This window comes from Anas platyrhynchos, chromosome 1 (genome assembly GCF_047663525.1).
Source record: "Anas platyrhynchos isolate ZD024472 breed Pekin duck chromosome 1, IASCAAS_PekinDuck_T2T, whole genome shotgun sequence".
NCBI classification, from domain to species: domain Eukaryota; kingdom Metazoa; phylum Chordata; class Aves; order Anseriformes; family Anatidae; genus Anas; species Anas platyrhynchos.
The window spans coordinates 82,910,718-82,926,683 of NC_092587.1; the positions used below are offsets into that span (position 1 = coordinate 82,910,718).

At 40.5% G+C, this 15,966-nt stretch overlaps 1 protein-coding gene across 1 annotated transcript in view; it reads right to left on the bottom strand.

Annotated features, from left to right (window-relative positions):
* The window catches only part of CASR (calcium sensing receptor), a 72,807-nt gene that overhangs the window by 15,999 nt on the left and 40,842 nt on the right, over window positions 1-15,966 (bottom strand). Inside the window, exons 3-4 of the mRNA XM_027449712.3 lie at window positions 13,169-13,475; window positions 9,014-9,895 (exon numbers count right to left, since the gene is read on the bottom strand). Coding sequence (XP_027305513.2) covers window positions 9,014-9,895; window positions 13,169-13,475 — 1,189 coding nt within the window. The remainder of the gene's footprint in view (window positions 1-9,013; window positions 9,896-13,168; window positions 13,476-15,966) is intronic.

Here is a 15,966-nt window from a genome sequence, read left to right on the forward strand (position 1 = left end):
CATGCTAGAATAATGAAGACTGGTCATTGCCTACTGTACAAGGACTAGGCTATGCTTCAGGATGGAAAGTGTCAGGTTGCCAGCACTGCAGATTAACAAAAGGAGTTTATCTCTGGGCAAAGGGCTGGTGCCAGAGTAGAAGGGAGGGAATACTGATAGTCAGAGACTCACTGACAATACTGCAAAGTAATTCAGGCAAGCTAGGGTGGACATCCCAGCTCTGGTGAAATACTAAATCTGCCACAGGCTCAAAAAAACATGAAAGGAAGCATTCAGTTCAAGATTCAGGACTAGCTGTACAAAGGCTGAGAATAACTCAAAATCATTCAAAGTTGTTATGCTTCAATAAGAGCTGAATGACATCCTCATAAAGCTAGGTAGGTCAGTAGACAATGTGACTGAATACTAAATGTATATGAAAAATGCAATGTGCCATATATTAAAGTAAGAATTTAAGCTATTTGTGATCCTTACTGGAAGCTAAATTAATTGTAACCACTTAAGACAAAGACCCATTCGTTACTGTAGGCAGCACAGTAAAAAGCTTTGTATTATGTAGTTGAAAAAGCAAACAAAATGTTAGAACAGACTGAGAAAGATAATAATGCTGAGAATATGGTGTCAATATGTACCTCAATAATACAGTTTTCCCTGGAAAATGCATTTAGATCTAGTTGCTTAATCAGAAAAAAAGAATAAAAGAAGATTAGAGCAGTCCAGAGGTGGTGATGATAACTCTTAGACAGCCAGTTTGACTTCCATTTGATGAGAAATTAAAAAGTGCAGAATTATTTAACTCAAGGGAGGAGGCAGAGGAAGTTTATGACACATGTAGTGATTTGTAGGAAAGAGGTGATTTACATTCATACAGAAGCAGAGACTGCTGCAAAGCCAGCTGACTTTATTCAGGGATTTAGACAAGTGTAGGATATCAGACTGTTGTGAAATTGGACGATAGAGCAGCTTAGATGGAATGCGTTGGAAACACCTCACTTACTGCTCAGTGGAAGGTTCTTGGTGTTCTCTGTATCTTGTGCTATGCTTTGAGCGCTCAGTCTGCTTGGAAACTGAGGAAGCCTTAAGTTTCTTACAACAAGGGCTGTTTGTAAGTCTGTTTGACTGCAACTGGGCTTGATGGGTTAGTTTATGTGTTTTTGTAGCTAACAATCAAAGGACGCTGCTTTGCCGATTCAAAGCTGTAGCAGCTTTGATGGTTTATTGATAGTGAGAGGGGACAGAAGTAACAGCAGTGGAACAGGTCACTTAGACCAAACATGTTAAAGACATATGTTTCAAAATGAGAAATGATATAAAATAGGGCCAATCTGATTTAGGGTCAAATTTACTAAGGTACTATGTTTACAAGGATGACCAGAAAAAAACTCAAACGCAGAAGCCTAAAAGGGGTTGGAAGGGGATGGTCTTTAAGGTCCCTTCCAACCCAAACCATTCTATGACTCTGTGATTCTGTGCTTCAGAAAGAACTATCTGCCCAGTCACAGAAGTTCCCAAAGGAATCAAGAAATGATCATACAGTATGATCTTACAGCCATCGTGTGGCTGTTTTTTCAGATGATATAACTATCAGCTAGGAGGGCACAGGACATAATAAACATGGGACCAAGATATTTTGTTTCCTGAAGGTCCTCAAAAATTAATGCTGGTCATATGCAGAACAGCTGTACAGTACATTGTGTTTGAGCATTTGTGAAATTGTTTTTTTCATTCTATGAGCACTTGTCCATAGAATGCTGGTACTGAAATAATGCAAAGCTGGTAGTGAATAACACATCATTTAAGGATGCTATGATAAAGGATGATGATTTTGCTCGAAAGCGTAGCAGGAAAATTTTCATTTGCTTAGCTTTGATTGAATGTATGTAATATAAGAGCAAATAAACAGAGTGGCAACATCCTCTGCATTACATCTCAACCCCGGAGTTTTCAAAGATTTATGTAGGAAAACAGCATGTGAAATCCAGTCAATTGAAATTCAGTGCAATGTATTTTTTAAAGTCAGACTTAAAAATGTGACCTTCAAATCACAGTTCTATTTTTAATTGTAATTACTTTTTAATGGGAAAAAGACTCACTTCATTTTGAGTCTTTCAAAATGTTTATTTGGATAATGTTGTTGCAACTAACTTGGATTTAACTGAAGCTAGTGAATTTGATTAACTCTAGGGGAGAATGGAGGTTACAATAGCAATATGTTTTAACACTATTTCAGAATAATCTTAGGTTAATTCTAAGGGAAGAGTTTTAACTCTGACATTTTTCCCTCTTTCTGATTTAAATGAAAATCCAGCTGTATGATGGTAACTCAAGATATTTGTATAGCCCACAGCATGAAATTGTATGATCAGTTCTGTAGAGTCCAAAAGAGTCCTTCCTAGGAGTAACTTCAGAAGTGAAGGCATCTGAGGTAGCCTTGGTCCCAGTTCAGTGCCATCCCAAGAAGACTTCATCTGATCCACCAATGAAGAGGAGTGCCTGTAGGATTTAAATATGCATCTGGAAGTCTGTGATCCTATACTTCTGGAGAAAAATGCCTGTATTGTCAGCATCTTTCCCCTCCTTACAAATACAGTGGGAATTAATGTAGTTGCTATTACTTAAGACAAAAATCATGTCAGCAAAAGGAAGAAATCATGTCTATGGGGAATCCCTAGGCCTGGAATATAAGGATACAAAAAATCAAGCAGTTTTCTGACTAGTCACCTGACTCAGTAATGTGCAAGTGTAGGCCAGTCATAATGGAGGTCTCTGTATCCAACAGAACAGAGAAAATCCACTGAAAATCTAGAGGAAATGATGGAATGGCTGTGCCTGATCTGCATACATGATAAACCCAGTATCAGTTCAGAGGTTTTGTCTGTGTTCATTAAAACGAAAGCTCATTAATTAGGTGGTAATGATATGTCACTGACTTCATCATACAAATAAATCTCAAAGAGCACTGTTTATTGTGGGGTGCTCTGAGTGTTGCTTCAACAGAGATCATTCAAACAAGACTGTGAAACACAAGTATTATACTAATGGAAAGTAGAACACATATACAAACTCCTGGAGAACAAATAGGAAAAAATCATTCGGTGTATTAAGAAATGTCTTGAATGTATTAAAATGAAGAGGGTGTCACGTATGCCAGACCCTCATGACGTAAGATTGAAAGAGACAGATAAAGAGGATGGTGAAGGAGCAGGAAAGCAGAATGAGTGATGTGTTATTGCACTCGCTATCAGAAAGAAAAACACACAGGATGTTCCTATCCCAAGGGCACTTGCTTTGAAGCCATAATATGACATTAATGGAAGTGGAAGGTCCTTAAAAAGAGATTAGAGAACAGCCTGAGCAATTTAAATTGGATCTAAAAGACTGACAGAAGCAGACAGTTCTTCACAGCATTCTACTAGCAATAAGAAGAGTGCTAATACAGCTGGATTACAATATACACATAAAAATGCCACTGGCCTTGAATGACAAAGTCAGTATGCTACCTAATATTATTCCACAGCAATCACAACCCACATTGCTAGTATACATTCAAGTGTAATGCATAGCCAAGAGCATGTCTGAAGTTTTCCTCTGTATCAGCCCATGTAGGACATGCATCACTGCTCAAAGGGACACTCCAGAGTCAGCCTCTGATGGGCTTGCAACAGGGGCCAAAGGAAGACAATAAAAGGCAGAAGAATGTCCTCTGTAACCAGACTGGTTAACCTGACCTCAATCCCAAGAAAAACAATGGGAAAACAAGAGTTAGGGGTTGAGGATGAATTAATACAAAATTACAGGACATACACATAATTGCTACCAGTCAATAAGGCTTTGAGAAATATGGGTCTTGTTAATACAAGTTTGGTTGTCAAACACATCCCTTTGGAATTGAAATACCAAGGCTTTACATTTAATGTAAAGCATCCTCCTAAAGGTTTACCAGCAGATTTCTAAAAGCAAACCATCCATTCACAGAGAATTCCTCAAGGCTCAGTAAACAGCTCAGCTATCCAATATGTCCTTCAGTACTCTGGCAGCAAACACAGAAATGCTGCTGGGACAACTTGCAGAAAACAAATGGATTAATGTAAGGGTAAATAACAACAAAGACAAATCATTCCCCCTAGGTTGCTCTCTCACATCTGGGTTTAATGTGGTAAAATTCAGACTTACGTGTTAAGGCATAAGAAATTCCAGCCACAGGCACAGAAAGGGTATCATATCCTGTAAAGCATTACAGGCAATTCACTGCAGCCTTTCCACCATGGTAAGGAAGGCTAATGTGACTTGTTCATGTATAAATGAGGAAGTAATACGTGTATGTAAATGTAGGACTTTTTTTCCACTGTCTGGCTGTGCTGAGGCTGTTATAGCAATACTGAAAATGTGTCAAAAAGGATGAGTAACTGGACAAGATACAGAAATAAACCAGATAAAGTATCTTAGGAACTAAATTTACTCTGTTTAAATTACCAAGATAAGACTGAGGAATAATTTATCAATGTGCATAAACACCTCACTGAGAGATATGATGGACTTTAAAATCTAATAGAGCAAGGCCAAGTAGAGACCAGTGGAACTAAAGGCTAGTTACAAATTCAAACTAGAAATAAGAGACGATCTGTGACAGGAGCTGTGACCTGCCATAGACTGTACTAATAATGAAAAAGCTCTGCTAGGTAGCACATCTGCTGGGGATAATAAATCTTGTTCAACACAAGTATGCTGGCGAGCACAGCCCTTCAGAAGTGAAATACCCAGGCTTTACATCTAATGTAAAGCATGCCTTAGATGAATCAAGATTACTCTCCTGAATGTGATATATATTTACATGGTTTATTATACAAAGGATTATAAACTGCACAATCATTTAGCAAGTGGCTCTATTTTAACATTTTTGAGGTTCCTATTAAGGTTTTGTCTCTGTACAGACAAAAGCAGCAGCACATGTACAGGGAGAGCTCATTGTCAGAGCTATTGGATGGTGCTCTGTAGTGTATATGCTTCTATCTGTAGCTAGAGCCACCATATAAAAGGACCAGTGTGGACACCTAGTCTATACCCGATGCCATAGTTGCTTTGTTTTCCACTTTTAACAAATGCAATATGAACTAATCCATTGCACACATGGGCCCAGGGAACTGTGTTTACTAATGGTGAAGAATCTATCGTCAGAAATCCTGACTGAGTAAATGATGCTTTAATGCTCTTGGGATGTCAACAGACCGCACAATAACTGTTATGGCAAAATATCTAAGAGCCTAAAATAGGGTTCTTTTTATTAATTTAAGTCTAAATTTAGTTCTAAGTAGTATATTGTGAATTGTCCAATTATTAAAGCTCTTAGTAGAGCCAATAGTTATCCTACAAGCTCAGTGTTTTTAGGTAGCATAATCCACATCTGATTGAAATGTCTCTTCTGGGAGGTGTTTAATGCCATCTTTACCCATCTGTGCAGAGATCTAATCAATATATGAGGCTCTCTGCACCCATTTGCTGTCACTTTCCAGTAACAACTCTTTATAGTCAGTCTATTCAAAGTCCCAACAGGATCTGAAACTGCCTTCAGCAATTCTTCCTGAACGACTAAGTTTCATACCAGCCTCAGTTAATACCTGTTTTGAAATTATCTTGCTCTCTATTTCACAAAGCAGTTGTTTTCAGTACACCATTTTAATTGTCCAACTGGCCTATATAGTTCAACAGACACAAAATTGATTAGATAAGCGCTTAGGTTCAAAAGTCTGGAGAGACGTATGTCATCTAAGGAAACACTCGCTTCTTTAAGGCCTCACAGAATCAATTGACACACAGCCAGGCATACTAAAATGCAAAATTGGAGAAGGCACCAGTCCATTTTTACCTCTTCATAATGGGTATCACCGAGGAAGGAACTGTTGGCTGGGAGGTACACAGTCCTGTTATAAAAGACTTCAGCTGATCCTAGTTGAAGCCAATTCATATATGATTTTTCTAATTAATTCTAGGCATTCTTTACCAGGCATAATTTACTTGAGTGTGTCCTTTATCTGCTAACCATTTGGACAGAACATTTTTCAGCATGTACATCTTTGCCTTGGTGACTAGAAGAGCTATCTCATTTTTTACTCATGAGCCTGCCAAAGTTTACAGCTCCCAGTATAATCACAACTTGAAAATAGTCCATCTAAGGATGCTCTGCTCCATGACCCTGTGACTGCACACTTTTGCCTTCTCAAGAGCCTTCTCAAAACCCTACTGAATCACAACAATTTTATTCTGAGACAGAAAGAGAAGCCCATCAGCTGTTTGTTCAAAAATGTGGATTTGTTCTATCAGAGAAGATGTTAAGAAAAGAAGGGCTGTAACAGCAGACTATTGGAGCTGTTACTGATAAACAGGACGGAGGTAGGGAAGAAGCTTCAGTGCAGGAGGCCTGAGCTCATGTTGTACCCTTGCCATACTGTTCTATAGCTTATGGGAGAGCCTGTGTCTGGGGAAAACAAGTCCATGAACCAGCAAAACAAACAGAATTAGCTCTACTCAATACACTCTTCTAAAAAAATCACAGTCTACCAGTGAATGAGAATGCGTATCTAGCTGGCTCACAGTTCTGTGCCAGGCCTCATGCTATCCAGTTCAGATGAACTGATCACTGAGATAAAAATGTTATTTCTACACAAAAATCCACACAAACACCCTGAACAAAATATATATAACAGTTCCTCCAAAAGGTTTGTATTCTGAGTACATAATATACTAGCAGACAATAAAAAAATAACTCTTATGAGTTAGTGGGATAATATCACTGAAAAGAAACAAATTCAAACTATATGAAATTATAAAGCAGAACACACTATTTATCCTCACCAGCCACTGACTCTGCTGGCAAAGACAACCATGGAAAGGAATTCAGGATAATGGAGCCACAAGTTCACAGGGATTGCATTGTCTGTCACACACACCACCTGGTCAGTGATTTCAGACACTCAGTGGCTGCTGCCTCCAGTGTCTGGCAGGGAGGCTTCCTAACACCTTTCTCACTCCCGCTGATTGCTTTCTACTAAGAAACCCTTGAAGTGATTGTGAGAAAAGGGAGCAGTCACAGAACTGCTTTGTTCCAGGAAGTTAATTTCTGCAGTAAGGTTTTCTTCAGTCTTAGATTCTGGTTGTTCAGAAAAGTGTTCTCTGGAGATGCTGGAGGATGGAGGTTTGTGAGGTAAACTCATTACTCCTGTGGCTAAGGAAAACTTCCTGAATGTAATGAACTACAATGAGCTACAATGAGCTACAATGTGAAGTAGGTGTGCACACAGATTTGGCATTTACCTGTTATTCGTAAGTTTGATGTTGAAATGAAGTGAAAAAATGCACAAATATCAAATATGCTTGACAGCCAACGCCACATAATGGTGGTCATATCAAATATGCACTGCTCCCTTGTAGCACCTGCTATTCCTATCCAGCTATGTTCTCCCCCCCAACTCTTTCTTGGTGCTATAAGGCAGGAAGCCTGTATCAGGGTGCTTTACATTTTGATATAGCTATCCTTAAGTACCAGACAAGAAAAAAAAAAAAAAGACATTCTTCCCTATTTTGGAATCCTCAACAAACACGTTACTACAATATATTGTGAATATCCCATTCTTTTTTCTTTCCAAGGTGACAAAGCATGAGGGAATGGATTTAAAAATATATTTATTCTGAAACACTTTTAGCAATACAAATTAAAGCTAAATCTGTCTATGACTTGCCCAATTCTGCCAGTATGCTCCTGAAAAGCAAAATAACATTGAAAGACAGAAACCTCAGAGCCAGCAATTGCAGAATTCCTCTACACTAGGGTCGAAACCTGCACTCAATAACTCCAAGTAAAATGTCTTTGGCAGACCCAAATTAGGTACCTAGAGCTAAAGAGTGCAGTTTTCAAAACTGCCAAGAAAAATCTTTTACTTTGTCTTGACTGATGTTTATGCATTTACCGAGAACAGACAGAAACCAAACTGCAGTTCACACATGTGAATGCTGACCCAATATCTGCAAAGTCTGTGGCATGGGCAGCCTCTAGTTTGGTTAGTCTATCCCAGACAGAGGGAATTACACAAACAAGCATGGTTGTGATCCTCTTTTCATTCATTAGTGTTCTTCTGATTTCAGAATCTTTCAGATTTCAGTTTGGGATCCAAGTTTTATGTCATGACCAGAACTGGACAACTAATTTGCTGCATATTTGGCATATTTTCATTTGTTAACCTTAAATCTAATCCTTCTATTTGAGAATGTACTGGATAGTCTAAACACACAATGAATAGTGCATTAGATAGCACAGTCAAATTCATGACAGGATATAGAGTATTAATAAAGGATCAGAAGACCAGAATGCCAGAATATTATCCATAAACCAGTGAGCAGAATTTATCAACTGAATTAGTGAATGTGTTGTTAGTATCATTTTATCAGTTCACAAATACCATTGCCATCTATTATTTATCTATTTGCCCAACGGCCACACATTATTTTTCTTCATTATTCAATCTGCTTTAGTTTGATCCTATATAAGCTGAAAACTGTGGAAAAAAAATATGGCCTGTATGGAAAATTGCTGTGGGATTGCAAAACCTGTAGAGCTTGCCAAAGACAATGAACTCTAAAAACTGTTTTCCTTGTTTATGTGTTCTCTCCAGACCCTCTTGTTTATGTAAGGGCTTAATATATGATCAAATTACCTTGCGTCAGCCAAGCTGTGGTAATTGTCTGTGTGTGCACTTTTGGCCTGTAGCGAATACAAGAAAATTTAACTTAGTTTAAACCCCTTCCACTGCAGGCAAACCTTACACAAATTACTTTCACTGCAAGGTGGACCTAAATTGCCTGCAGTGATATGCTAAATCCTAGGAACCTGACTGTTTGTCCAAGACCCAGGATTGTGAAAGGCACCCCTCCCCAGGCAGCCTGGAGGCGCTCCAGGACAGCTTTTCTTTTTTTTCTATGAGTATCTTGCACAGGTATGCCTTAACGGCAACAAAGGACTTACCTGCCATGCCTCAACCTTCTTAATGTCTGCACAGGATCCGTTAGTGAAGAGCCCTTTCCCAGGGGTACAGGTATATATATCCTGCAAAGCGTGGGCAATAGAATATACTGCCAAATACACGTTATAGGATATCCGCAAGTGTGTGTAGTCCATGTATGGTGTCTCCACACTGGTGATGTTCTCATCCCCTGTGCATGGAGGTCGAAAGGCAGTTGTACTGTTTCCAATGCCCAAGCCCTCTTCATGGGCCTTGTGGAAGGAAGCTGAAGCTGGAGAATTTTTGGACCCATCAGGGAGATAGCAGTTAAATGTCTCCTCCCAAAACTCCTTGGCAAAGCCATTGTTGGTGGATTTCTTGGGATGCACCTTCTGCAGGAACTCACGAAAGCCTGGGATCTGTCCTGCCTTCAGTGCAAACCCAATGGTGCTGCCAATGACGCGGAAGAACTCTGGCATGGCTATCAGGGAAGAGCTGGCCCAGGCCTCACTTGCCAGCCAGATCTTGCCAGTGATGTTTCGCCTGACGATCTCTTTGATGAGTGGTTCCAGGTCCGGGCCACTGGAGAAAACAACAATCACTCTTGCTGTGGAGTTCTGGATGACCTCCACCACCTGCTGGATCTCTTCTTCGTCCGAATACTGGGAGATGAGCTCACTAAAATCGATGCAGATGTCTCTCTCCTCCGCCTCCTCCCGAAACTTTTCAATCCCTGGCCGTCCATAGTCATCATCAGCTGCAATTGTCCCCACCCAGTTCCAGCGGAAGTACTCGATGATGTCTGCCATCGCGGTGGCCTGATGCTCGTCGTTGGGGATTGTGCGGAGGAAGGACTTAAACTGGTTCTTATTGCTCAAAAGACGACTGGATGAGGCATAGCTGACCTGCAAGAGCACAGCAGACAAGTAAAAGAGACTATGAAGTGAACTGCCTGGGAATAAAATGCCAACATTTGCCTAGATTAATTGTCAACCTGTACAACCTCAGATGGGATGAACAGAAGACTGGCACCACATGGTCATCCATGTTCTCTTGGCCTGTGGTTGCACACGATCTAAGAGACTGAGTATGTACTTGTACCTCTGGATGTCCTACAGAGACACACAGGGAGAAGCAGCTGCTCAGACCTCAGTGGATGGAGCAAGTGTGTGCCCTCCTGTAAGGCCAAGGGTCAGAGGGAGCATGACATTGACACCATCCTGGGGGAATGACGAGGAGGTGAGCCATGGGTGGCACTGACTCTCCTGTCACCTCTGTCCCCACCCTTAAACAGGCTCCATCAGGAACCATAGGCATATTTACATAGGCCATATTTACAACCCCTGCCAGCTGGAGAAAGGATGTGATGTGCATCAGTGGCCTTGACCCTGGGGAGTGTTGAGGTAATGCTAGTCATTACCTTAGCATGATTTCCCGATTGCCGGACATAATCAGCAAAGAAGCCAGTAGACATTCCTCACTCTATGAGCCACCATGTTTTGCCATCAAAATTTTGCCTTTACTAAAACTATCAAGAAATGTTTTCTTTTTCATATTCAGAACAAGTGCCATATGCTTTTAAGATATAATTTGGATGTTCCGTAAGTAGGGAAACAATAAAACCCAAAAGAGAATAGTTTAAAGATATGAAGAAGTTTTAAATCTCACTTATCTTTGCATTTTGAGATTGGTATCTGAACTCTTTAGGACTGCCTCTCACTTTGAAAAATCTTCTATAAACAGTTCATTTTGTACAAAGTGGAAATTTACATAAAACCTTATCTCTTCCTTAAAATCTGGCATTTAGTGCTTCTGCAAGAAGAAAGAAAAGAAGGAGGTTTCCTAGTGCAGTTTCAAGGGCCACAGGAACATATTGTCCTTTCACAGAGCTGTGCTCTCCCCTGGACAGGCTCCTACCCAGAACTACCCTCATCTCCTGCAACCTCGTGCCAGAAGGTACAGGCAAGGTACCCCAATCCTGCAGGTGCTGTAAGAGGTGAATTTCCTCTCCAGGGATATTTGTGTGCCAGAGCAAGGCCTGGATTCTCCAAGGGAGGTGACCCTAGACGAGGTCACAGTGGCTTCCCTGTTTAGACCTTAGCAGTGCCCATTGGTTTGGGAACTTCAGCAAATGTCCTGGCATCTCTTTTAAATGTGAAAAAGTCTATCTTTAATGAGGCCCCTTATTCTTAACCACTAGCAATTTAATAGGGTACACTGAAGTAAGATACTAAGAAATAGAACAGAAGCCGTAACATTTTCAGTTTCTATGTCAACAGGGTGAGTAATGAGCCTTAGATTAATTGTAAAATATACTTCCATCTTATACTGAAATGTAGGGTTTATTAAACATGGATTTGCTAATGGCTTGCAGTAAATGGCAGTGATAATGCATATTCTAATGTTCCCCAACAACTCCCAGTTTAAAAGCCTGCTTTCTGTTGTCAGACTCCAGCCACCTGTCTGAAATTTCATTCCACATTGCAAACTGAACCTACTGACCTCTACCCATTTCTGTAACCACTAGAAAAGGCTACTTCCTTATAGCATAAACATCATTCCCCGTTCAAAGAAAAACTCCGAGAACTGCAAACATCTATTAGGTACAGTCAAACCCACCGACCCTTCTCAGTAGCCCTCGTTAACCTGATAACATGTTGCGTAAATTAACAGTATGCCTTAAAATGCCACCACAGTGTTTATTATACGCCACCTTCCAATGCTGCTCTGGGCAATATCTAGGCAGCAGATGTTGGTCGTAGCTTAAACCATTCTTTCCTGCTCAGACACCCAATATCCATTTCTTCAGATTCCTGCAAGGGAATCAGGCTAATAAGAACATTAAGTAGACAAGATATATTACAGTGCACCAGGCAGGCAAAAATTCTTCCTTCTTCATTTGTGGTATAGATGGGAATTAGAACCCTGGCCGAAATAATGATATATCCTTTCAGGGCAGAGTAAGAGAACAGTGTGATGCAGTCTTGTCACAAGGCCTTCTGTAAGCTCTGGCACCAACACTCATTTTAGAATGGGAACAAGAAAAGTTAGGCTATACAAGGCAACACCTAAATGCATAAAGCCAAGCACTTTTCAGAAGTTGTCTTCAGTGTGGAAACCTAAAATCAACAACAGCAACATTAGGCTATAATATGCCAGCCTCTAATTTTGCTTAGGGTCTTGGCAGAGCAACAGCTTTGCCAAACAAAAGCGTGGGACTGTGGTTACCGTCCCTGGTCCCAACAGAGTCAGCAAACTGCATGAAGGATGCTATGGCACAGCAGCTGGCACAACTACACTGCCACACAGATGACCCAGGAACAAGTTGGGACATATGCACATACTCTCACAAACCATGTTTTGGAGTCCCTAGGTCAAAGAAAGGCAGGCCAGCCCAGAACAACCCTTACAGCACCTGATCAGCAGAAACAACAACTTTACAGATCACCTACTTGAATAATCAGAGATACTGACAGAAATAAGTGTGTCTGGCAATGAATGAGGTCTCCTAGGCTACAATATTGCTGTTGGCTGGATGTCATTACTGGCTGCCTGGCAATCTTTTTTTGGGGGAATTACAAATTTCTAGCAAGAAATAGTTCTCCCATAAGAAAACAATCACATATTTTGTATTGTCCTTCTCCTTGAGGGTCTATGTGAAGTGGCAAAGATCTAACTAGCCATGGAGGCTGAACTTTGCTTGAGGCCTTCTGGTGGGTGGCAGAGAGTGGAATGGAGGACCTGTCACAGCCTCTGAATATGCCTGTAGTAGTCCAAATATGTATCTGACACATCTGAGACCAAAGGCTTGTATCTTTTACTAATAAAAGTATTCATTTTGATGTGACACAGTACTTTTGGAGGTAATTAAGGCTGTTTTCTGTTATATAAACCATTGTCCCACTCTGAAAGACAGTGCTTCCCATTATTGCCTTGCCCCTTAACCCTCCTAGGATGTATTCAGTTACTGTATACAGTTAGGGCCTCTCCATTTCCAAACCTTCTTATGTTTGAAACAGAGACAGAGCACATAAGCAGCAGTGTGGTTCTCCATCCTTGTTCTGTAATGTACCCCTCTCCAAACAGCAATATCCCCAGCTGCGCCATACACCTGGCAGCACTGCAGAGCAGAGAGGCAGGCCACACCTGTAATCTAAGCAAGACAAGTGAAAGCATACCTGAGGTATGTAAAAGAGTCCCAGCAGATTGGCCACGGCGGTGGAGACCCCAGAGCCGGTTGCCCCCACAACTGCAATGGTGGAAGGGATATGTTCTGAGCAGTTGCAGAATTCGTCCAGGTTCAAGGAGTCTATCTTGTTCTGAGCCACAAAACTCAGAGTGGCCTCAAGGGCTTTAGAGACTGTATTGCAAGTGTCAAATATCCTGTATCCCAAGGTCATGTTGGGAAGGAGATTTGGGCTACTGTTTATTTCTTCTATGGCAAAGATCATAGCCTGGAGCCAGCGGAAGCCTCGGAAATTATACCTGGGAGAGTGAAACAAAAATAACACAGAGTGAGAAGGGGGGAAACAGAGGAGATGAGACCAGGGCTGAGACAAGGGGAAAATGAAAGATTCTCGACACAGAAGGCAAAAGCAGCTTATGCTATTCATCTCAGTCTCTCATCCGTCTGAATTCAGAAACTTTTGCTTTTGTCTGTTCAGTGGTTGTAAGAGAGGTGTGCATATGCAAAAAGATTTTGTTCTGCTTTTCAACACATCATTTTGGGAGCTCAGTTAAGAGGTCATGAGGATAAGACGACCTTTTCTAAGTTCCTTAAATTCTGGGAAAGTCAAAAGAGAACATGCCTGGAGGGTTGGTTCTCCTGAGGACACTGGGCCTGGATCTCATGATTCTTCAGAAAATGCTCTAACACAGAGCTTCTCCTACCAGATTTCCTTCCAGCCTGCCTCCTCTGACACATTTCTGAATGCAGATGGCAGTGTCTGCTAAGCCTGACCACGATGCTGTCAGGAACTTGGGCTCAGGGATGCCTAATGTGCCAGTGCCTGGTGGCTTTAGGCAGGCAATGTGAGATAAGCCACAGCACTGGCATGCTGTTGGTGCTCTGCTCAGGAAAATTTAGTCATCTGTAACACTGGGCCTCGTATCACCACTTCACACTGTGAGAGAGGGCACAGCCATCCTGTTTATATCAGCAAACAGAGATATGTTAAGCATAAATCCTAGTGTAACTTGTTAACTTGCTAATTAGGTACTTCATTGTTCTCATTGAAACAATAATATTCTCTTTATTATGGTGTTTTCATACATCTGCTTTAGACACAAGCTCAGAAGTTGCCACCAGAGCTGGCCTGTGAAACTGAAACACTATTTTTTGAAGCTTTCTCTGTTCTCTGAAGTGGAGAAGCTGTGTTTTCTGACATGGAATAGGAGCTGATGTTGGGTGAGTGACTAACCCAAAACAGAGAGAGGCTTCTTCATGGAAAGCAGCAGGAAGAAAGTAACTTTGTCATGTGCTATTCTCTTACAGTAAAAGCTGTAAAACTCTGAAAGCAACCAGTTGAGTGTCTATTAAGCTGCTACATTTTAGGATAACTCAGCTGGAATGGCTAACTCGTCTATGAACTGACACTTGCCTTTCCTTGTAATGCACTATAGATCAGGTTAGCAGCTGGCTTACAGTTTAGTGTTGAGTTGCAGTTGGAAACAGGAAGGTTTCAAAGCTGTTATGCTTGAGATTAATTGGAAAAACTGATGGGACCCAGAACAGGATGAGCCTGGGGAAATGGTTGACCCTAGAATAGATCCTATATAAAATGGTAGATTTTGGGTTTCAAGTAAGTGCTATTTTGAAATGCTTTTCCATACCAAGGTGAAGGTTTCTAAAAACGAGGTTCATAAAATCATGGCCTTTCAATTTCTGAGATATATGACATTTTTTAATTACTGGATTAAATGGATTGCTTCCAAAATTTATGTTTCCCATGACTGATTTCTTCAAAGATGAATGAACATACCAAAATTACTGCTTTTCTAAGAGTTTTATCTGACTTATCTGGACTCAGAAATTCTAAAGATATCACATCTAAGGTTCATCTTTAGGTCTTAAAAAACTTAATTTATCCAACTTCATTTCACCAGAAATCTTTGGATAATTTCCAAAAGATGTTCTGCTCTGATTCTGTACCTCAAACAACAGACAGCATGGTTTCAGCACAAATCTCTTGAGCAACTTCAGGTCAGAAAGGTTGAGGCCAATAAAAATCCTTAGTTATAATGTATGACCAAAGGGACAGCTAGCTTTACTAAGATCACCCTTTAGAAAATGGACACCATTTAGAGCATGGGAATGTGGGTTACATTTAGAAGTTGGTCATTTAGATTTTTTTGTTCTCTAGTTCCAAACCATTAAGGAGTGAAAGGCAATGGGAGAGCTCTGAAATAAAAGGGCAAGTCTCAGAGTGAATGAGGCAGTTGAAGTACAAAAACCAAATGTGCTGGACATACCAAGCTGCCTCACGCTGTCTCTGATGAACTCTGGGAATCATAATGGCAGCAAGAAGGGGTTTTATGGTACTTCTTTTTAAAAATCTAAATCTGTGCACAGATATTTTTAACTAAAATGAAAATAGGATTTGAAACAAGGAACAATATTCAGGCTTCTGGTGTGCAACAGAAAAAAATAAAACATTTTTATATATTTAAAGGGGAAACTCTTGAGAAGTTGGGAAGTACAACTGTAAGGATTTTCACACACTCTAGTATGTGTAAACATAAGTATAAGCGAGTTCACATTAAATTATAGAAGTGGATAAAAAAAGTTAGATTGAGTTTTCTGTCCCTTTGACAGCAATTCGTTTTAAATTATTAAAATGCTGCAATATTTCAGGTGGTATCGTCAAAAGCAGTAAGAATTGAACTGTCTTCTTCTTGATTTCAAAGAATGCTTGTTATTCCATATGGCATGTGCATCACTTAGATGCAGAGTGACTAGATTTTAGATTTAAAACGA